Below are 23107 nucleotides of genomic sequence, written 5' to 3' on the forward strand. Positions count from 1 at the left end.
AAGTTGTACACGCACTTTTTACATAAAATACGCTTTTTTTCTTCAATGCAATTTTCCACATAATGCACATTTTAAAATGTAAGTTCTCTGTACATTTTACACACCAAAACTGCATCAAAAAAATCTGGAGGAACATGCAATATGAGTGGGTGTTTTTGCATCTGAATCTGCAAGCAAGTGTTGGGTCAGGTCAGTCCACTGCAACAAAAAAACAAAAACAAAAAAAAACACAGAGAGATCAATTTCCTCTTCCACCTCTGCTGACAAGTAAGAATGTCAGAGAATTCTGATGAAAATGGGAACAGGAGTGAAAATGGCGAGTGTTCACTTATTCATACCATGTCTGGAATAGAAATCAATCCAGTGAAAATTATTGGTATTTACTGGTTGTTACGGTTATGATGATCACAATTACAATTGTGCCCTTCACCCCAAAGTCCCAGGGTTGGCCACAGTGATTAAACACAATATTAAAAACATTTGAAAACGAGTGAGCAAACACACACACACACACACACACACACATTTGAAAACAAAATTCCAGAAATAAGGTGAGTCCTGAAAATATACTTCTCAGATGTCAAAAGTTAGGGTAAAGTAGTGTGTCTTCAGCTTTCACGGGAAACAGTACCATGAAGGTGCCAGACACACCTTTACAGGGAGGGAGTCCCACAACTTAGGGGCTGCCACAGTGAATGCTCTCTTCTGGGCTGCCACCCCCCAAGCTTACGAGGACAGAGGAACTACTAAGAGGGCCTCTGTTGCTGATCATAGCATCTGAGAGGGTACATAGGGAAGGAAGTGGTCTATTAGCTATTTGGGGCCTGAATCAAGGGTCTGGAAACTAAGTCTTACGAGGAGCGCTTGAAGAAACTGGGTGTGTCTAGCCTGGAAAAGAGGGGACAGGGAGGAGATATGATAGCCATCTTCAAATATCTTAAGGGCTGTCACATGGAAGAGGGAACATGCTTGTTTTCTCCTGCTCTGGAGGGTAGGACTCGAACCAATGGCTTCAAGTTACAAGAAAGGAGATTCCGACTAAACATTAAAAAAAAACCTTTCTGACTGTAAGAGCTGTTTGAAAGTGGAACAGACTGCCACGAGAGGTGGTGGAGTCTCCTTCCTTGGAGGTTTTTAAGCAGAGGTTGGATGGCCATCGGTCATGGATGCTTTAGCTGAAATTCCTGCATTGCAGTGGGTTGGACTAGATGACCCTTGGGACCTTTCCAACTCTAAGATTTTACGATTCTGTGAGTCATTTGGTGCACCAGCAATATGCATTTGATTACATTTTCGCCCATTTGCACTGTGCTTCCTTTGCACTGAGATGCACGGGGTAGAATAATGTAATGACCAGGTAAGTTATGTAATTAGATAAGTTATGGAATTTTGCAAACAAGAAGACATATACTGTATTGGCCTGAATATAAGCCTCACTTTTCCCCCCAAATTCTGACAGTGAAACACTAAAGTGTGGCTTAAATTCGCGACCTTACAAAAATTGGCTTTTATGATATTGCTGCTGAAACAGACATCCGGTAAAACAAAATGGGTCTGAGTGCCTGCGGAATTTTATGGGAGCGGTTAATATTCAGGTATTGTCTTTTTTCTTTTTTTTTCCTTGAATTTTGAAGGTGTGGCTTATATTCGGGCCAACACGGTAATATAGGTTTTGGTGGAAGGTGAACTGCAGCTGAATGGAAGCGGTGCTGCATGCAATGAATATGGAGCAAATTATCCGATTCAGAGTCCAGATTGTAGTGATGGAGGACACAGAGAGTGGCCAGATGTTCTCTCCTGCTGTGAACATGGTTTTTGGAGCTGCTGAGCTGTGTCTTTAGCTTCCCCTTTGACAGGAAAAGCTAGACCATCTCATAAGTGAGTATTTAGGAAGGCAAGCGAGGGTCCAGGAACAAGAAGCAAGGCGAAGGTCCACGGGGCAAGAGCAAGGTGAAGGCGAAGCAAAGGTCCAAGGAGCAAGGCGAAGGATCCAGGAACAAGAAGCAAGGCGAAGGTCCACGGGGCAGGAGCAAGGCGAAGGCGAGGCAGGGGTCCAAGAAGCACGGCAGCAACAAGGCAAGGGCCCAAGGAACAGGAGGCCAGATGCAACCAGGCAGGGATAGCGTTCCTGTGGCAAAGAGCTGAAGGGAAATGCTGGGCTTTTATCCCTCCCAGCTCCTGCCACCAGGTGCAGTGAGATCTCAAGTGGCCTCACCTGGGTGATTACTCCTTGCCTCTCCAGCACAAGCTGAGGACTTCACCTGTGTGGCCACACCTTGCTTCTCCAGCACAAGTTGAGGCATGCCCCAGTCCTGCAAAGCACTACAGGCCCCAGAGCCTGACTCCTGCCCATACTCCTGACACAGCTTTTCAGTTGTCATCTGTCAGCTTTCCAATTGTAGCTGCAGAGACAGGGCAATTTATTCCTGTGGGCTCACATGCATCAGGTCTCTAAAGTAGAAGTTAATTTCAGTTGTTCACACAAAAAATGGAGATTCTGGGAGTTTGTGGAGAGATGGTGGTGCAGCCAGTTGATAGTCTCTGACATTAACCTGAATATTTGATAGAGTAGCATTTGACCACATCAAGGGAGAGCGGAAGACTCTCTTCTCAAACTCAATAAATAAGAAACACGGAAGGAAGCAGCTTGATCCCCCTGTGTCCACAGAGTAACAACACAGTGCTCACGGTTGAAAGTTGAGTTTTCTCCTGAGAAGATCAATCAAAAAATCATAAGAGCCGTGCAGGTGGTCAGACCAAAGACCTCTAGTTCTGTATTCCCATGGTGACCAACCAGATGACTTTGGGTAATGGCTCTGCTAGGGAAATACTTCAAGGCAGAAGTCCAGAGCCCAGGCTCAGCAGAGAGAGAAGGAGGGGGAGACTAGCTTTCCATATTTTTGAATTAAGGCCATCAAGTCCAGAGTCTCTAAAATTCCCTGACTGCCCTCACTGCCTCTAGGAAACCCACAAGGGGAACAAGGGAGCAGATCAGTGGCAAAGCATATTCTGTGCATGCAGAAAGCCCCAGGTTTGACACACACACACCTTGCAACTCCAGGTAAATAAAATAAAAAAGGTAAAGGACCCCTGGACTGTTAAGTCCAGCCAAAGGTGACTATGGGGTTGCGGCACTCATCTCACTTTCAAGCCAAGGGAGCCAACGTTTGTCCACAGACAGCTCTCCAGGTCATGTAGCCAGCATGACGAAACTGCTTCTGGTGCAACGGAACACCGCGACGGAAATCAGAGCACACAGAAACGCTGTTTACCTTCCCGCTGCAGCGGTACCTATTTATGTACTTGCACTGGCGTGCTTTCGAACTGCTAGGTTGGCAAGAGCTGGGACAGAGCAATGGGAGCTCACTCGGTCATGGGGAGTCAAACCACCAACCTTCTGATCGACAAGCACAAGAGGTTCAGTGGTTTAGACCACAGCGCCATCCACATCTCCAGGTAGGCCCGCTTAGCTCAGACCAATTCCAGTGACAGCAGGTAAAAAGATGAAAAACCAACGGCACAGCTTCCCCCCCCCCCATTAACTCACTTCTACAAAAAGAAACACACTGCATGTATACCATACATTTAAAGCACCCGGTTTCCCCCAGAGAATCCTGAGAAGTGTAAGGGGAGACCCCCACCCCCACCCCGAGCTACAATTCTCTGAGTCCTTTAGCAAGGTATTCCCATTCTCAAGGAACTCTGCAAATTGTATCTCTGAGAGGGGAGTAAAGGTAAAAGGACCCCTGACCGTTAGGTCCAGTCACAGACGACTCTGGGGTTGTGGCGCTCATCTCGCTTTATTGGCCGAGGGAGTCAGCGTACAGCCTCCAGGTCATGTGGCTAGCATGACTAAGCCACTTATACCGAACCAGAGCAGCACATGGAAACACAGTTTACCTTCCCGCCGGAGCGGTACCTATTTATCTACTTGCACTTTGACATGCTTTCGAACTGCTAGGTTGGCAGGAGCAGGGACCAAGCAACAGGAGCTCACCCTGTTGCGGGGATTCGAACCGCCAACCTTCTGATCAGCAAGCCCTAGGCTCAGTGGTTTAACTCACGGCACCACCCGTAGTAGTGTAGAGGGGAGTTGTGGATCTTTTTAACAACTCTCAGGACCCAGAACAAACTCAACGTCGAAGGATTCTTTGGGGGAATCCATGTCTGTTTAAAGTGGCATGATTTTGCTTTAAACGCAGCATTATGTAGCTGTGTTTTTAGGTAGTTTTTACAAACCGTTACTGAATGTTGCTGGGTTTCATGTTTTTATTGTTTTCATGTAACTCAAGAGATTATTATTGTGTGAAGCGATTAGATAGATAGATAGATAGATAGATAGATAGATAGATATAGACAGATAGATATTTAAAATAAAGAAACGGCAACAGCTCTCTGGATGACTGGGAGCTACAGCTCCCTACTGCCATCTGCTGACTACTTTACATGAGACCAAGGAAAAATATCTCCCAAAGGGGTTGGGAGGCTGCGGAGAGAAATATTAGTGCTACTTAGGGACGGGAAGGAGAAGCAGAGCTACCCCAAAACTGGCAAAACAAAGCTGCTTGTAGTTTGCTAAGAAAATAGCTTCTTCTTTTTCAAAGAATATAAATCCTCTCCCTCAGGCCATATCTTCACAATCCCCATGAAACCAAAGAACTCCACCAAAGTCCTGAGGCTTTATAGGGAGCAAATCAGCCATCTCCTTGTTTCTAGGCCAATCTCCTTGTTGTCATGGGGAGGCAGAGTGATGGGGGCTCCTGGGATGGGCAGCCAGAGACGCTGATTCTAGATCTCCAAACCCACCCAGGGACAGTAAAGTTTGTGTGAAATTTGAGTTTTGAGTAATGGCTGTGTTTCTGTTCCTATCTTGTTTAAGAAACTGCAAATTAAGTAAGTTTGCCTTCAAATGAAGCCTGAACTGAATTTCTGCCCCCATTCATCTGCACACCCTTGTGTCTTATGAAGGGGTCAAGCCCAGCACTTACTGCCTCCCTCTGTTCAAAACGTCTCCAAGGCCAAACTGTACTTGACTGGCATAGAACCTGAGTCTGGGATCACATATCCACATGCTCTTGTATTTTTGTCTTTAAAGCAACTATGGTAGGAGGTGGAGGGGGGAATTGGGGGTCACAGTGCTGGTCAAGGGGGTTAACCCTTTCCACTCATACCATTAACCTACTTTAAATACCTCCCCCAAGCTACTATTATCTGCAGGCAAAAGCCTACAGCTGCTTGTCCTTTACTTTCCACAACTAATCACGGCTTTGGAGGAGGAGTGTATTGTCTCCAGAGATATGGAGCCGAAGGAAATTCATAATCAGCCCTTGCAGAACTGCAGTCCTGATCCAATTCACCCCTCCCTAAGAAACAAACCACCACATACACTTGATTTTCAGGCTAAAACAGGGGTCAGCAAACTTTTTCAGCAGGGGACCGGTCCACTGTTCCTCAGACCTTGTGGGGAGCCAGACTATATTTTGAAAAATATAAATACCCTGCAAGCCAGTCCCGCAGCTGCCACCGGACCTGGAGGAGGAATGCACTCTACACGCGCTCAGGAGCACTTCTTGGCGCCACCTGCTCACCAACGTTGTTGCCGAGCAACAGCCGCTCCATCGGCCCGTCCCTGCAGAGCTCCCAGGTGGTGTGCACCACGCGATGTGCCCCGTTGTCCGAGGCCAGGGCGGCGGGCAGGGCAGCGTGCAGCTCGCCCTCCAGCTGCTCCAGCACAGCCGCCAAGCACACCAGCAGCAGCAGCGCCAAGTGAGGGACCAGCAGGTGCGGCAAGCTCTGGCTGAAGCCCCGCAACGTGCCCGTCACGATGCCCATGGCGCAGCCCAGACCCGTCGCCCACCCACTGGCCTCTCCATCGATGGCCGTGCCGGGTTTACCTCAGTGTGCAGGTGGCGAGGCTTCGGATTGGCTGCAGAAGCGTCAGCGTCGCTGCCCACCCAGAGGCATCTGTGGCTTCGGATAGGCTGCAGGAGCTTCCTGCAGCCAATCCCAAGCCATGCCGGTGTCACGGAAGCCAGTCCCCGTGCGGCGAGGCGTCCGCGGTGGTGCCGGTTTAGCTCAGCACGGGGGGACTGACCGAGCGGGCAGCAGGTTCCACAGGCTGGATCTACGAGCTTGGTGGGCCATATCCAGCCCCCGGGCCTTAGTTTGCTGACACCTGGGCTAAAAGTTATCTCAGGCGATCTGACCATGGATGGTTCACATCACATTTAGTTTGGCCTTAAAATATTAGAATAATTGGCACCCACCCACCCACCGACCCCAGTGGCGGTCTCGGCTGAAGGGGTTGACATTTGGTTCCCCCCCCCCCCGCAACTCCCAAGCCTACAGCGAGCCGGGGGAAGGGGAGAGCAACAGCATCTGCTTTGCCAATTTGCCGGTCACTGGGCTTGTGGGAGTCGCTGGCGGGGGGGTGCCCAATGTCACCCCCCTTCAGGATGACACCCGGGGCAGACTGCACCCCCAACCCCTTCCTATGCCCCTGACCCACCAGAAGATACGTCCCTGTCTCTCTCTGTGTTTGAAGTTCTCTTTTTTAATCAATCCGAGGCCAGGGTACAAAAAGAAAGGCTTTGTTATTGGCGGCCGTTTGGGAGAATGAGAGCATTGAGTGGCAACCACAAAGGAGGGCTGTCTTTGTCCTGGTGAGAAAGTAATGAAGGTTTAGGAAAGTTGACTTTGAAATGTCACAGCCAGCAGTCAGAGAACAATGAGGCTGGCTGAGATGGCAGCTGTTGAACAGGTATTCTGCATTGCCTCGCTCCGCAGCCAGGACAAATCTGGGGTAAGGCATTGTTAAAAAAGTTCTCTGAATGCCAATGAGATTGCTTTAATATACACTAGCAGCCAAAATTGTGGAAACCTTTTGGGAAAAGTGTATTTCCGAGGTTTGATGGCTTATAACACCCCTTTTTGGAGTAATACCATAGAATTATATATCAATGGAAAGATAATTTAATGAAGAATGTAATGCAACAACTTTTATGAAGGATTATTTATCACAACAGCAGTCATAAATAAGAAATGTGAAACATAGAAAAAATGAGATATATAGAAATTCTCACCATGTCAGTTAATACTTAGTTGGAATAAATAAATTAAAAATTAAAAATGCCCAGTAGCACCTTAGAGACCAACTAAGTTTGTTTATACTTAGTTGGGTAACCTTTAACTTTAAATATGGCCTTACAACGTCTTCCCATGGAATGAACCAAGTTTTTTAGTTCTGCAGCTGTAATAATGTGAAACCAAGATTGAATTATTGCCTCTATTAATTGGGTTTTATTGTTGGGTTGCTTCTGACTAGCAAGTATATTTAGTCAGCTCCATAGATTTTCGATTGCGTTAAGGTCTAGGTTATTCCCAGGCCATTCCAGCAGTGGAATATGATTATCATGAAACCACCTTTTGCACACAGCAGCAACATGACATGGAGCTGAATCCTGTTGAAATTTAAGTGCTTCATTATCTGGGAAAATATATATTATATATATTAATATAACATTTTATTTTGACTTGTTCTCGATATTGCCCGTTTTGAGCACTCTTGCAATTAGGGAGTTTTTTAAAAAAGAAATCTGACCAAGAAGAATGCCCACTCTGAAATTAAGCATACTCAAGAAAACCCATTGATTTCAATCAAGGCTACCTCTTTGAAAGGCAGAAATTGTATTGCATTGGTACAGGGTGAAACAACTTTGCTAGCAGGCACAGAGTTTTGAAATATGGAATTTTTAACATAAATTTTACAGGCGGAGGGCATGTTTTCTAGGTGGTACAAGGTATATCTTTGGCAACAGAAATCAGGATGCTTGCCAGATGTTGTTGGACTCCAACTCCCAGCAGCCAGCATGGGCAATGGTCAGGGATTATGGGAGTCGTAGTCCATCTCTAGAGGGCCACAGATGTTCCACAGCTCTCCTGTCTTTGACAGCTCTGGGAGATTTAAATTATTTTCCCCTTTAAAAGCTGACACCTCTGGTTCCCACCAATCCCAGCCAGCAGGATGAATGGTCAGAGATGATGGAAGACCAACAATATCTGGAGGGCCACACACTTCCCACCCATGTGCTAAATATATGAAACCCCTTTCAAATACAGTGGTACCTTGGTTCTCAAACTTAATCCGTTCCGGAAGTGCGTTCCAAAACCAAAACGTTCCAAAACCAAGGCGCACTTTCCCATCCCATAGAAAGTAATGCAAAATGGATTAATCCATTCCAGATTTTTAAAATAACCCCTAAAACAGCAATTTAACATGAATTTTACTATCTAATGAGGCCATTGATCCATAAAATGAAAGCAATAATCAAGGTACTGCAGTCACACAATCAATCAATCAGTAGCTGAACTAGGTTCCACACAGTCACAAAAACAAAACAAAAGGCCGCAAAAACAAAAATGCAAAATAAATAGCAAAAACAGACAGACCTCAGCGTAACACTCAAAACGGAAGTGTGGCACTCAAATCGGAAGTGAAACACTCAAAATGGAGCACGTTTGCAAAATGTTCGCAAACCGGAACACTTACTTCCGGGTTTGCAGTGTTTGGGTTCCAAGTTGTTTGAGTCCCAAGGCGTTTCACAACCAAGGTACCACTGTAGAATCATCAACCTTCGGTGGGGTTCACCACCAGACACCATGAAAAGCAAGTTATTCTGGATCACTGTCGTAGTCTTTCACTTAAAAACTGGTACCTCTTTTTTCTCTCCATCAAATGTTGGTGGCTATATACGTCACACAAAGGAGGGAAAGCTGTGGAACTTTTGTGATGACAACATGGCCTGTGACCTTTAGAGAGATGGGAATAGGAGTCCATTTCCTTCAATAATCACAGTGATTTCTCACTTCCCCCATAACATTTGGACTCCAGCCAGAGAGAGCCCTTGTCCTGTGCTCCTGCTTTCGACACCGTTTCATCAACTGCAAACGTCGTTCAGCCTTCTTGCTCTGAGCAAGCACCCCGGAAGGTTGTCCTGCACCATGCAGGTTGGGGCATCTTTCCCGGTTTGGGAGAGAGAGGAGGGGTTGCTAAGCAACCACATGCTTGTCTCTCTTTCCAGGTGTCCCATCAGCTGGTTGGAGATAAAGGGGAAATCAACCAACCAGCCACCTGACCTCCTAGCTAAAACAATGGCTCTATTCACTGTTGGGTAGGAGGTGCGTGGATTGTGCATACACAAGGAGAGGAATCTGAGTCAGTGGCCTATTTAATGATGGGTCACCAGCTTGGCCCTATTCAGCCCTGATCTCCTGCACCTTGAAGCGATGAACTGAAGCTCCAGACATCATTTTTACCTACTGGCATTCCCTGCAATGGTAAGATACCCCTGTTAAATTCTTCTCCCGTGGCTACATGAGCTGCAGAATATCTCAAGCATCTCAAGCGTGTCTCTGGCATCCTACAGTTGTGGAGATGGGAGAGCAAGGGGCAATCTGGAAATACAATGACTGATTATGTATCACTCATCCTCCGACATTCCCTGCCAATTCAAAGTCAGAAACATTGGAAAATCACTCTGCCTATTTTTTGTCTTTTGCAGGGGTGGTTTCTTCAAACATTCTTGATGTGTGTCACTAGATTTGTCATGAAATATAATTATATATTTTTGACCAAATTTGATTCAGATTCCATTGTGGTCCAAGCCACACACCCGCTTTAGGTAATGCTCCTTCTGCAGTGTAATTACAGGCTAGTCTCTATGCAAAAGAACAAATGGAAAGAAAATTTCTGACGTCAGAAATAGCAGCGTTCAGAAACCAGAAGTGGGGTCATTTCAATCTCTCCAGACACTTCTGACTTAAGAGTTTTCCTTTCTCAAACAGAGGGATTTCAGAGGGAGACTCAAAGATGAAACTGTCTGGTTAGAACCAATCAAGAAGTCTGAATCTATAAGTTTAGCCTTGAATTGAGACTATGGTTTCCTGTTCCCACTGCTGGGGATAATTTACACAGCAAAACCTGAATGATGGGGTAATCACCAGTTTTTGTTGCTGTCGATTGGTTGCTTTGCTTATCTACAATTGCTGTACTTTTTGAAGTTTCATTCCCATACAGCCCCATTCTCTCTCTCTCTCTCTCTCTCTCTCTCTCTCTCTCTCTCTCTCTCTTTCTAGCTAGGGGTGTGGGTTGTGTGTGTATTAACAGTGACTACTAAAGCAAAAATATTACCATATTGCATTTGCTGAAGCTAAGTGATGTCAGGTATTATTATGCCCCAAAGTGGGGCCATATGGTCTCAAGGTTAAAAGTCTGTAAATCCAGAGATTTTATCTTGTTTCCAGTGTTCCTGGAACAAGGTAGCTTCTCTTTTGCAGTACCCGATAAATCAGAGGGGCTGTGATTTTCTAGACCAAAGTGCTTTGCAAGTGGTTGTTCTGATAGATATATTTTTGTCAAGTTCGCAGTGGATTTATGATTCCTAAAACATGTGCGTAGGTCAGTTGATGTTCTTACACGCAAACTGACTGTGGCATCCTGGGCTCTCACACTCAGTATGATAAATCACATTGGAGGCCTGCAGGGGGGCGTGTTTTGTTTCATTTAGTAAATCCTGACAGTCCTTGTGCTCTTGAAGGGAACTGTCTCCATAAGATAAATACTGATAAACGTCCAGTGGTTGGTTTTGTCAGGATGTGATCCAAGATGACTGGTGGGTAGTTTACATACAACTCTCACTTGCATAAATTTGGAGGCTGGGAGAAAGATATTTAACAGTACAGTGGTGCCTCGCTAGAAGAATTTAATTTGATCCACAGGTCTTTTCTTATAAAGAAAAATTCGTCTAGCGAATCCCATAGGAATGCATTGAATTTTTTTGAATTTTTTTTTGCCCATAGTAACGCATTAATTGAATTTCAATGCATTCCTATGGGAAACCGCGATTCACTAGACGAATTTTTCATAAAACACATTTGTCTAGCGAGGCAACCTCCGCTAGAAAAAACTTTTCGTTAAGCGGAATTTTCGTTAAGTAGGGCATTCGTTAAGCGAGGCACCACTGTATATAACGCTTTTGAAATTGACTTTAGACTATGAAAACTTATGCTGTAAGACCATTATAGTCTTTAAGTTGCCACAAAACTGCTGTCTCCACCCACCCATCCAAATGGGGTTGCTTTCAGCTGTCTCCCTCTGCGAATAAATGTCATGTGTGGTTTGACCCTCAGGTTCAAAGCCACAATCCTGGTCCCTCCTCAGAGGCAAAGGGGGAAGAGAGATCACGGGCGTCGAAAGGGAATGGTGAGCTATTTGATGGGATTGGACCTGGGAGTTATAAAAGCTGGTTGGCCAGTAGACAGGGCCAGCCTAAGACATTTTGTTACCCTGAAATTGCATCCCCCTCCCCACCAGGGAAGAAGAGGTGAGGGACGATTTACATCAGAAACAAGTGGGGAAGGCTGGCATTGGGATCTGTTGCCTTGATGAATCCTGGTCACCTCACCTTGCCTCATGAATGGGCTGACCCTGAATACAGGTTTATACAGTGGTACCCCGGTTTAAGAACAGTCCAGTTTAAGACCAATTTGGTTTACAAATTCCTCAAAACTGGGAATAGTGTCCTGGTTTCAGAACTTTACCTTGGTCTGAGAACGGAATCCGAACAGTGGAAGGGCACCAGCGGCGGGAGGCCTCACTATGGAAAGCGCACCTCAGTTTAAGAACGGTTTTGGTTTAAGAATGGACTTCCGCAATGGATTAAGTTCGTAAACCAAGGTACCACTGTATTGGGATCTGCTGCCCATGTGGATCCTGTCACCTGAGGTGGTCATCTTCCTCCTCCTCCTGCTTTCCACCTCCTGCCATCAGGATTTTCTCAAGGTGAATCCCAAAGCACTAACAGGATTATAGGAACACGGAGGAGGCTTCCTTATACCAAGTCAGACTCTTGGTCTGTCTAGCTCAGTACAGGCATCAACTCTCTGGGGTTTCAGGGAGTCGACATCCTCAGGCCTACCTAGTAATGCTATTGGGGACCTTCTGCATGCAAAGCAGGTGCTCTGCCACTGAGCTACAGCCCTTCTCTGATATTTCAATTTCCCACCCCATAATCTAATTTCTCTCTCCTTTTCTATCAAGTGCCTTCAAAAACATTCCTTGCAAACTCTTGCGCAGCCCAGAGGTGCCTCTTGATCCTGGGATCCTTTGGCTTGCTGATTGGAACAACTGTTGGGGGTTGGTTTCTGGGTAAGTACAGGCCAGCTAGGAGGATGTGCATAGCCTGGCTTAGGTGAGCACTTGGAGAGATATTGCTTCTTCAATAGCCCAGTTCTTGTGGTTACTATGTGGGGCGCAGTATCTAGGCTGCTGTTCCAACCTCCTTCTGCCATTGTCCTCTTAGTGAAACAACTGCAGAAGCCCCTTCCCCTTCAGGGGTCGTTCCCCCTCCAGGACCCAGAGGCTGCTCTAACAAGGTGCAGGGAAACAATGGAACAAGAGGAGAAGGACCAAGACACCCTCACTGGAGACGCTGGGAGCAAAAAAGGTTTGGAATCTCCGATGTAGCACTAAGTTAAAGGCACTAAAGTGGTACAGCGGTACCTCGCCAGACGAATGCCCTGCTAGACGAATTTTTCACTAGACGAATGGGTTTTGTGATTGGAGGTTGCCTCACAAGATGAATTCGTTTTGTGAAAAATTCGTCTAGCGAATCGTGGTTTCCCATAGAAATGCACTGAAATTCAATTAATGTGTTCCTAGGGGGGGGGATGCAATGCATTCCTATGGGATTCGCAAGACGAATTTTTCGCAAAATGAATTGAGTCACAGAACGAATAAAATTCGTCTTGCGAGGCACCACTGTATACTCATTTTGCCCGTGAAATGCTTTGCGCCAGCAGGGTGTTGTTGCACAAAAGAACGCATAACCACGTTGTTGGTAAATTTGTTGTGTAATGGATTGTGCAATGTGTTGTACAAGTTTCCGTTACTGCAACTAGGGTTGCCGGATCTCCAGGGCGGCAGGGGGAGGGCTTGAATCTCCAGGTGGGCAAGAGTGCTTTTGATTGATTGATTGATTGATTGATTGATACTACAATTATGCATGCTGTTTCCAAGTTTCAGTTACCAGGAACCGGCTGCAAAATTGCATCGACTCTCCACCGTGAGCTGCCCTCCCCTCCTGCCTCCTCCCCTGTCTCAATGAACCTCTATCTCCAGGGCTCAGTGGATGGAGGGTGTGCAGAGGAAGAATCATCAGGGTCCGCCTCTGTGACACCACCAGAGTCTCAGGTTTGGGCCCTGAAATCTCAGGGTCTGGGATGTTTCTGATCTGGCAACCCTAACTGCAACTGTCGCATTGGATTCCTCTGTTGCACAACATTAAAACTCACCTGTCTGCTACTGCAAAAGCCCTAGTGCTAGCAAACAGTTGATATCTACCTGTATTACAGTGACTAACACAACCTTTTTAAAATGAACTCTTTTATAAAAAATGGCAAACTCTAACGAACCAAAGACTGGAAAAATGAGAAAGTGAGAGAACTCAAAACTGACAGGTTCATCCATATGTGCTTAGAAGAAAGGTGGGGTGTGCTTTTGGGGTGCTGGCAGTATGGACAATGGATCTTTTGAGGAGCACAACTCATCTGTGCAAAGGTGTCTACATGAGTGAAAGATCCCTAGTGAAGCTCACAGAAGGAATCTAGCTGTTGCAAACAACCAAGTAAAAGCTGAAAGAAGTAGACACAGCTGAATACTCCTTACACTGCTTGCTGCCACTATCTCCCCCTCCCCTTAAAAAAAAAGCCTTATGAAGGCTTGATTGACCCAAAATGATGGATAATACAGAATTCCTTCTCAGCAGGAGCAGATCAAGCCCAGCAGGATGAGGTTTTTAATCCACTCGTTTTAGTATTTTTCAGAATAAACAGAAGCAACTTCTTATTGGAAGTGCAGGTTGAGGGTCAATCCAACTGGTTTCTGGTATGCCATGAGAACTGGGATGTCTCCCTGGGGATGCAAATCTGCAGGTGGTTGGGTCACGCCCGGTAAGTGCAGTAAGATGGGGTGTCAAATCTTCCCAATTCCACACACTTTGTTGTCTTGTCTATGAAAGGCAGTTGGATAAATCAGTCCGTCAGCTCACAAGATATGGAACCTGTCCTGGATATCTACAGAACCCCTCCAGAGGTTTCATTACTCCGCATCACTGAAATTGTAGTCTTCCAGGTCTGGTTGTAGCACTTTCTTGCATGCACACAAACACACACACACTTTGCTAATTTTCTGGGTAACATTTTTATTTTCAGTACCACGTCTGCCTCTTGAACTTTCCGCTCAGAGACACTCTCCCATACCACTTATCATTTTTTATTTATTTAAATGTATTTAAATGCGTTAAATATGTGGGTGGCACTGTGGTCTAAACCACTGAGCCTCTTGGGCTTGCCAATCAGAAGGTCGACGGTTCGAATCCCCGCGATGGGGTGAGCTCCCATTGTTCGGTCCCAGCTCCTGCCAACCTAGCAGTTCGAAAGCACACCCAAAAGTGCAAGTAGTTAAATAGGTGGGAAGGTAAATGGCATTTCCATGCACTACTCTGGTTTTGGTGTTCTGTTGCACCAGAAGCGGCTTAGTCATGCTGGCCACATGACCCAGAAATACTGTCTGCGGACAAACTCGGGCTCCCTCGGCCTGTAAAGCGAGATGAGCACCGCAACCCCGGAGTTGTCTGTGACTGGATTTAACTGGCAGGGGTCCTCTACCTTTTTTAAATAAATAAAAAATCATTCCCATACCATTTCACATTTCCAAATGGAATCTGTAAGTGGTTTACAACCTGTCTTTAAATGACAAAATGTTGAACTGAATAACACATTGCAAATAAGAATCTGATACAAATGCAGTAAACAATGCAGCAGCAAAAACAACACACACACACACACACACACACAAAAATTCCAGTTACCACCCAATAATGCATCAATCACTTTCTCTTATCAGATCTTGCTGTTATCCAGGCTTCAGCCAGTCACAAATCAACATCTCCCAGGCTTTTAAAAAAGGCATGCAGATAGATAGATAGATAGATAGATAGATAGATAGATAGATAGATGATAGATAGATAGGCAACTATCTGATTATTAATATGTATTTTTAAAAATACTAGCTTTGATTTTTTTTTTGAACTTTTTAAAATTGATGTGGTCTTTATCATTTTATTTGCAAACTGATGTGGAAATTCATGTTGAAGCATGGTGTAGGCATCCCAGCTAACTCCAGTTAAAATGATCAAGTCATTGGCCATGCTGTCTGGGGCTGATGGGAGCTGCAGTCCAACCACATCTGGAAGACATCCCTGGAGTAGTCCATAGCAATGTAGGAAGAACCAGGGGCTCCATAGATTCATGAACACACACACACACACACACACACACACACACACACACACTGGTGTGATTCCCCCCCCCAAAGTGATGACTCCTGTCTGTCACTCCTGCAGGCTCACCCACCACAAAGGGGTAAACCTAACGGATGTGAAGCTGAGCACCACCCAAGAGTTTGCTCAGATTTTGCCCAACTGGAAACGAAGCATCAAGGATAAGTGGCAAGTGAGGTGGGTTCCCTGCTTAAGATGAACTCCCATTCCAGACTACTGGGTGGAAGAAAAGGTCTCTCTCTTTGGGCACGCATGTCTACTTTTCTTTTCTTTTCTTTTCTTATGTCAAAACACGATTTCAAACTTTTTGAGTGGCATCCAATTTCTTTCTTTCTCTTTTCTTAAAAAAATTTCATTAGATTCTCCAACCATACAAAAGTAAAAATCACCGTAACAGAAACAATAGTAACAAACACACACAACTGTATGCCAAAACAATTTCAAATCCAAAAATAGGGATTCTCCAAATCCCGTGACTCCTCCCCCCCCCCCCGGTACTGTACATTTTAATTCACACACCCCTGCAACCACTTGTTAAAGATTTTTGCTGCAGTAATATCTCCTAAGCAGGATGAATAAAATATTTGGGGGTGGGGCAGATAGGCCCCTCCCCACATAATCATGAAACATGGTGAACGCACACCATTTGAATGGCACTGTTCATCAACTTGAGGGAGGGAGCCCCCACGAATATTTTATTGGGGGGGGGCAAAGGGACATTGGCCCCTATGCTCCTGAGGCAGGCAGATGCCATCCTATTATTGGCTCTTTGTAATCTGCCTTAGGATATATTTGTCTGGAAAATGCCACAGAAATTTGTTTGATCAGTCAAGAGGATTCTATAAGGTGACCAATTTCCTCAGGCTGCTGTATCCAGAAATGGTTGTGGCTGTGCATAACGGGTCTGTTTGGGCTTTACAGCATTTAACCACCGATTTATTTTATTCAGGAGTAGATGCCCTTCGGGTCGCATTGTGGCCCTCAAATGTTCTGGTAAGTAACCCAAAACTCACCTTATGGTACTTCAGAAACCATCATACATTGTGGCACCCTGATTTGCCCGGAAAAAGCACCTTCCCACCAATGGCCAAATCCAATGTTCTTAACATCCACCCATCTTTCATAAACAGACAAACAAACATCTAAGGCAATGCGCACACTGGGTGCAAAATGAAATGTGTGCAGTCACTTGCATGTTGGGAGCCTTTATCTGCATTAAATACGCATGCTTTATTCCCATCCTTTGCTGTGACTGAGGTCCAATCTGCACAAAATTGAGGTGTGCCTCCGGAACCTTCGCATTCTTTAAGGATCCTGGGATGTGGTGCTTCACCCAACGAACACCTCAACCCTATTCCAAGCAAAGGTTGTTTTTCTCTCAGATTCCTTGAGAGCTAATCTGAGGAGTGAGGCCCCCCCCCACCTTTCATCTTCCCCACAGAGTGTGGCTCCAAGGCTCCACAGGCAACGGAGAGAAAGGACTCACCTCCAGGGCACTGGCCATGGCAGGTCACCCTTTATCACGAGGCCAAGCATTTCTGCGCAGGCTCTATGGTGTCGCAGGAATGGATCGTCACAGCTGCTCACTGCATGCACAAGTAAGCGTGGGAGAATCTGACTTCAACAGCAGGAAATAAGGGGCCGATTTGGCCAAATCTTTGTAGGTTTTTCATAGAATCATAGAATCGTAGGGACCACACGGGTCATCTTGTCCAAACCCCTTTTCACCCAATGTGGTGCTCAAATCCACAACCCTAAGATTAAGAGTTTCATGCACTATCGACTGAGCTATCCCAGCTTCTCTGGACAGTTCAGTGTAGAGATGCAAATTTGTAGTTGCATGGACAAGTCCTCCCGGTGCATAGCTCGTAGGTAAGTCATTGGCTACCTACCATCTTACTTACTGGATAATCGGCTCAGCCTTGAGACACCGTTTTTTACCTGGATGGAGAGCCCATGCAAGGAGTAAAAAAGAGAAGGCTGCCCTCCTCTGCTAATGACCCCCATCTATTGGTAGCCACAGAAGCAACTCAGCAAAACCTAAGAGGGGCCCTAGGTTTCTTGCAGAGGGATGTCAATGTGGGTCACTGGGTGTCATTTGTTTTGAGGAGGCAACAGAATGGGTGGTATTGTCCCCAGAAGATGTCACTGTTGGGTGAACATGCAACAACCTCATACTGAGCCAGAACATCAAGGTCCATCCAGCTCAGTATTACCCACCATGGCTAGGAGAACCTCTCCAGGGACTTAAATGGGATATGATGGGGATAGAACCCGATACCTCTTGCATGAAGAACAGGTGCTGTAGCAGCGAGATACGGTCCTTACCTGTGGATGGCACTTGATGCAGTTCCATTTCCAGGTTTTTTGGGGTGTTGAGTAATGAACTCTTCAGGCAAGGTCTTAGTATAGGAGACAGGGTATGCAAACAAGTTTTTTGTCCCGTCCGCCCAACTGTTTCTAAACATGTTGAGATTTTCCATGCAAAATGAGACAGGTGGACCGCTTGGACTAGTGCAATGCACTCTATGTGGGGCTACCTTTGAAGGTGACCCAGAAACTACATCTAATCCAGAATGCAGCAGCTAGACTGGTGACTGGGAGTGGCAGCAGAGACCACATAACAGCGGTCCTGAAAGACCTACATTGGCTCCCAGTATGTTTCTGGGCACAAATCAAAGTGTTGGTGCTGACCTCTAAAGCCCTAAACAGCCTCAGCCCAGCATACCTGAAGGAGCATCTCCACCCCCATCATTCAGCCTGGACACTGGGGGTTCCCTCACTGTGAGAAGAGAGGTTACAGGGAACCAGACAGAGGGCCTTCTTGGTACAGTAGTGGCGCCCACCCTGTGGAACACCCTCCTAACCGATGTCAAGGAAATAAACCACTATTTGACTTTTAGAAGACACCTGAAGGCAGCCCTGTTTAGGGAAGATTTTAATGTTTGATGTTTTATCACATTTTTAACCCAGCCAGATAGGTGGGGTATAAATTATTATTATTATTATTATTATTATTATTATTATTATTATTATTATTATCATCATCATCATCACCACCATTATCACCATCATTGTTATTCTGTCTTAAAACACTTTCTGAATGTCTGGCACATTCATCCTCTGGAGTTGGAAGCGAAACAGCCCAGTGAGGCGGAACTGGAAGGCCAAGCATGCTCAGGATTTTTGTTTAGTTCCAGGCTTTCTGGCTGGGTGGCCTTTGCTGGGCTTGAAGACCACACCAGTGTCAAAGAGCAGGTGGAAGTTGCAGTGGAGAAGGCGATTCTCCACCCCAACTACAGCAGCAGGAGCCCCGACTATGACATTGCATTGCTGAAGCTGAAGGAGCCTCAGCATTTCTCAGGTGAGCTGTGCCAGCAGCTGAGCCATTTACCCATAACAAAGGATCCAGATTTGCAAAGGGAACTTTACACATGTAAGTACACATTTCTAAATAATTGCTATAATTCAAATGGAAATGCAATTAATTGCACCAGTGTGCTTCCTCAGTCTTGTTGTCCAGGTTTTGCTAACTGTTGATGGGCAACAGCGTCTCCACCTCCATCGTTCTACCCGGACACTGAGGTCCAGTGCCAAGGGCCTTCTGGCGGTTCCCTCACTGCAAGAAGCCAAGTTACAGGGAACCTGGCAGAGGGCCTTGTTGGTAGTGGCACCCACCCTGTGGAACGCCCTCCCACCAGATGTCAAAGAGAAAAACAACTACCAGACTTTTAGAGGACATCTGAAGGCAGCCCTGTTTAGGGAAGCTTTTAATGTTTAATAAATTATTGTATTTTAATACTTCTGTTGGAAGCCACCCAGAGTGGCTGGGGAAACCCAGCCAGATGGGCAGGGTATTATTATTATTATTATTATTATTATTATTATTATTATTATTATTATTATTATCGTGCTTGATGTTTAAACCAGGCTTGGGTTGGGCATCCTTTTAAAGAAGGGAGTGGCCACTGCAAACCAGGACACACGGCCACCTTCTGTCCCACTTTGAGGAGGACTCTCACGCCATATGCTTTGCTCTTGGCACAACGGCTAAAGGTGGGAACTGGAACTCCTACACCATCAGTTCAATGGCTATAAGATATATTCTTCCTTCCAAGATACTGTTGGAGCTGTGTGTTTGCCCCAGTACCATCAAGACATCCCTAGCGGAAGCACGTGCTGGATTTTGACTCAGGACACCACAAGATTAGAAAATGGTAAGTAACAAACCTAGGGAGATTTTATTTAAAAAATGTATATGTATATAGACACACCATTGTTGCAAGGAACAGGATGTTGCTGCTTGTTTTGCAGCCACAGGTGACCCTGCTGAGACACTAACGAGAGTGCCAGTGACCCTGCTCAGCACCCAGAAGTGCAACAGCCCATGTAGGATGTCAGGGGAGCTCAGCCCTAGAATGCTCTGTGCCCACTACTTGGATGGAAACACTGAGGCCTGCAAGGTAACAGCTGGGAAGTGTGTGGTTTTGCAGTTGCAGTGGGGTAGGGGGCACGTGGGGTCAGAAATACCGGGGTGAGAGCAAGTGCAGACTTCGGTCTTGCAAATTTCAGCGGCGCACTGTGCGAGACCAAAATTTGGCACTCCCACCACCTCTTGCCTTCCGTTCTGCTGCTCAGTTCACGATGTCAAAGTTGCAGCACCCCTAGGCTCAGTGGACAGTGCAGCAGAATCGTCTGCGCTGCCCAAATCCGCCTCTGGCAAGAGGCGTCCCTAAGGGGTGAGGGAATCCCTACAGAATGGCCAGGATCTAAGAAAAAGTAGTTTAAAATACATGATTGTTTTCAAATTGTATTACATATTAGTGAAATAATAATTTCACCAAAGATTATTTTATTTAAAAATAATAATCAGAGCCTAGTGTTCTGATAGCTTTCCAAATTGTCTTTGCGTTCGGGAGGGAGCAGGTTTTAATTTGAGCAACAGAATACAGTATTTCCTGCATTACTTTTCCTTACATCAGCTCAAGTCAAAGGGCTCAGAGACTTCATTTTTAAAATTGCATACATATTCGCAGAGAGAAAATGGGAACGGAGCTGGCAGAGCTCTTCCCCCCCACCACCACTCTGTGCCTCAGTTCTAACCAATGAGGTTCAAGTTGCTTTCCTGTACAAAATGGTTATTTCCCAAGGAAAAGCAAATGTTTGTCAATCACTCTCTGCTCCATGGATGGTAAATTCTTTCCCTGTTTAAACATTATAAAGCAGCTCTCCCTTCTGGTGGTTTCATTTATGTCTTCTCTTCTTCTGCCTTTTTACTGCTGGAATTTGTTTACTGTTCTTCTACCCCTGGCTATTACTGGATTTTAATGTTTTAATGTTCATAAGCCACCCAGAGAACACTGTCATGGGAAAGGACGCTATAGATGTTCTAAGCCAGGCATCCCCAAACTGCGGCCCTCCAGATGTTTTGGCCTACAACTCCCATGATCCCTAGCTAACAGGACCAGTCAGGGATAATGGGAATTGTAGTCCAAAACATCTGGAGGGCCGAAGTTTGGAGATGCCTGTTCTAAGCAAGCAAACTTGGCAGAAATAAAAATCCTCCCTGAATTAAGAATAGCTTGGTAAAAAGCAGAATGACTAAAGTACAGGAGTAAAGGTAAAGGGACCCTTGACCATTAGGTCCAGTCGTGACCGACTCTGGGGTTGCAGCGCTCATCTCGCGTTATCGGCCGAGGGAGCTGGCATACAGCTTCCAGGTCATGTGGCCAGCATGACAAAGCCGCTTCTGGCAAACCAGAGCAGCGCACAGAAACGCCGTTTACCTTCCCGCTGTAGCGGTACCTATTTATCTACTTGCACTTTGAAGTGCTTGCAAACTGCTAGGTTGGCAGGAGCTGGGAACGAGCAACGGGAGCTCACCCGGTCGCGGGGATTTGAACCGCCGATCTTCTGATCAGCAAGCCCTAGGCTCTGTGGTTTACCCCACAGCGCCCAAGTAAAAAAAAAAAACCAATCCTATTTCCCCTCTGGATTGAGAGACCAAGACATCTACACATATCAGAGAGCATCTCCTTGCTTTTTGCAGGCCAAGTGGGGAGGACCTCTGGTTTGTCTGCTCGAGCACGCCTGGCGCCTGGTGGGGATTGGGAGCCAGGGCACCGGGTGCAAGGAGCCTGAACAACCTGATGTTTATACAGAGGTTGCAGAGTTCCTGGACTGGATCCATCATGTCATGGAGGTGAGCGGGGGGCGAGGCTGGGAGAGCTGGAGTCAGTTCAGGCGACCATCATTGCAGTGGGACACTTGGCTGCAGTGATGTTCCTGACACCTACCCAAATATTCACGACGTGAGAACACATACTTGGAGCATCCTGAGGACCACATAATCCACAGGGATGCTGCAGTAAAAAGGATGCTGGTCTGCTCCAGCTCCATGGCTCGTCTTATGTTTACAGAGCCCTTTAACAGTGCAAGAGAGACTCAGACAAGTTCTTGCACTTCTGGGACAAAAGGGGAGTGAGGGCAGGAAACGGAATTTTGTTCACGTGTGGTGGGGGTGTAAATATGTACAATTTCCCCCCGGCAAAGGGTGTTTAAGGAGATAGCAGAAATCACAGGGTTAAAGCTGACCAAAATTCCACAGGTAGCATTATTATCAATTTACAATGGGGTGGAAGGTTCACAGGCTACGAAGGACTTGCTCACAAATTTATTGACAGCCGCATGAATTATGATAGCTAGGAAGTGGAAGGGGCAAGCAGAATATAAAATGGAAGAGGTTTGGGATATAGCCATTAATGATAAATTAAAGTGTGCCACTAAGGTAAGGCTGGGAATATGTAGGAGAATTGGTTTTGAAGAGATATGGAGGGTGTTTGTAGAATTTGTATTGTTAAAACGGAAAGGGGTCAAAATTTTGGGAGGTTGGAGAGTTATAATGGAATGGTCTCGGTAGTGGGGTGCACATTTTTACGATTATTTATGTATGATTAATTATTAATTTAATAAAATGCAAAAAGGGGAGTGAAGCAAAAAGGGAAGGCCCCTTACTCTTCCCCTCGAAAATAAGATGCTACTATTTCTACTTCATTTTAATAAGATGCCCTCCAAGAGAGCCGAGCTGGTGCCAGGCTTTCCCAAGGCAGAACCAGCACAGAACTCTTAACAACCCAGAGCCTTTCAGAAGGTTTCTCTTCCTGCTTTGCCCCAGCCAACCCTACACCCAGCTTCAGGAGCAGCCCTACCATTAGGCAGAAGGAAGCAGCTGCCTTGGGTGTGCTGCAGGGCAGAAGTCAGCCTGCCCTGTACTCCCTAAGCTAGACTGCTGAGTAGGTGGAGGACTTTCTCCTATCATTGAAGAGGCCAACTGCCAGTCCAGTTGGCTTCAGTACATTGAAAAGGAGGGGTGCCACCTTGCCCTTTCCCCAAAATGTGTTGCGTCACTCTCGCTGGGAACAATGACCTAGCCTACTAGACAGACCCAAACCCAGCAGCTTTCATTTTAGAAATTCAAGGTTCAGTTAAGCAATGGCTCAAAAACTGTCCTGTTGCCTTCCAGAGCTACTAGTCGCCAGTGGGTGAGCACAGAAGAGCCTCTGCATGCCCCACATCCAGAGTCCATTGTCCCACCTTGCAAGAGCCCAGAATCCAGAACTGAAACGAGGAAGTTTCTCCTGCCCCTTCATCATTCCCACTTCTGAGCACATGGGGCTGAGAACCTGTCGTTGTAGAACTTTCTGTTCCAA

The 23107-nt window shown here is 46.0% G+C and overlaps 2 protein-coding genes across 2 annotated transcripts in view; one reads left to right on the forward strand and one right to left on the reverse strand.

Moving 5' to 3' along the window:
- The window catches only part of LOC118097280 (large ribosomal subunit protein eL27-like), a 44900-nt gene extending 39068 nt beyond the window's left edge, over positions 1 to 5832 (reverse strand). Inside the window, exon 1 of the mRNA XM_035140013.2 lies at positions 5589 to 5832. Coding sequence (XP_034995904.2) covers positions 5589 to 5832 — 244 coding nt within the window. The remainder of the gene's footprint in view (positions 1 to 5588) is intronic.
- Positions 5833 to 12445: 6613 nt separating this feature from the next.
- TMPRSS5 (transmembrane serine protease 5) lies at positions 12446 to 22929 on the forward strand. Its single transcript, XM_035140017.2, has 8 exons — positions 12446 to 12503; positions 13872 to 14007; positions 15462 to 15575; positions 18599 to 18762; positions 19517 to 19615; positions 19713 to 19861; positions 21448 to 21600; positions 22921 to 22929. Exons 1-8 carry the CDS (start codon positions 12446 to 12448, stop codon positions 22927 to 22929), a joined length of 882 nt encoding a protein of 293 aa, XP_034995908.2.
- Positions 22930 to 23107: the final 178 nt, after the last annotated feature.

Source organism: Zootoca vivipara, chromosome 15 (assembly GCF_963506605.1).
Source record: "Zootoca vivipara chromosome 15, rZooViv1.1, whole genome shotgun sequence".
NCBI classification, from domain to species: Eukaryota; Metazoa; Chordata; class Lepidosauria; order Squamata; family Lacertidae; genus Zootoca; species Zootoca vivipara.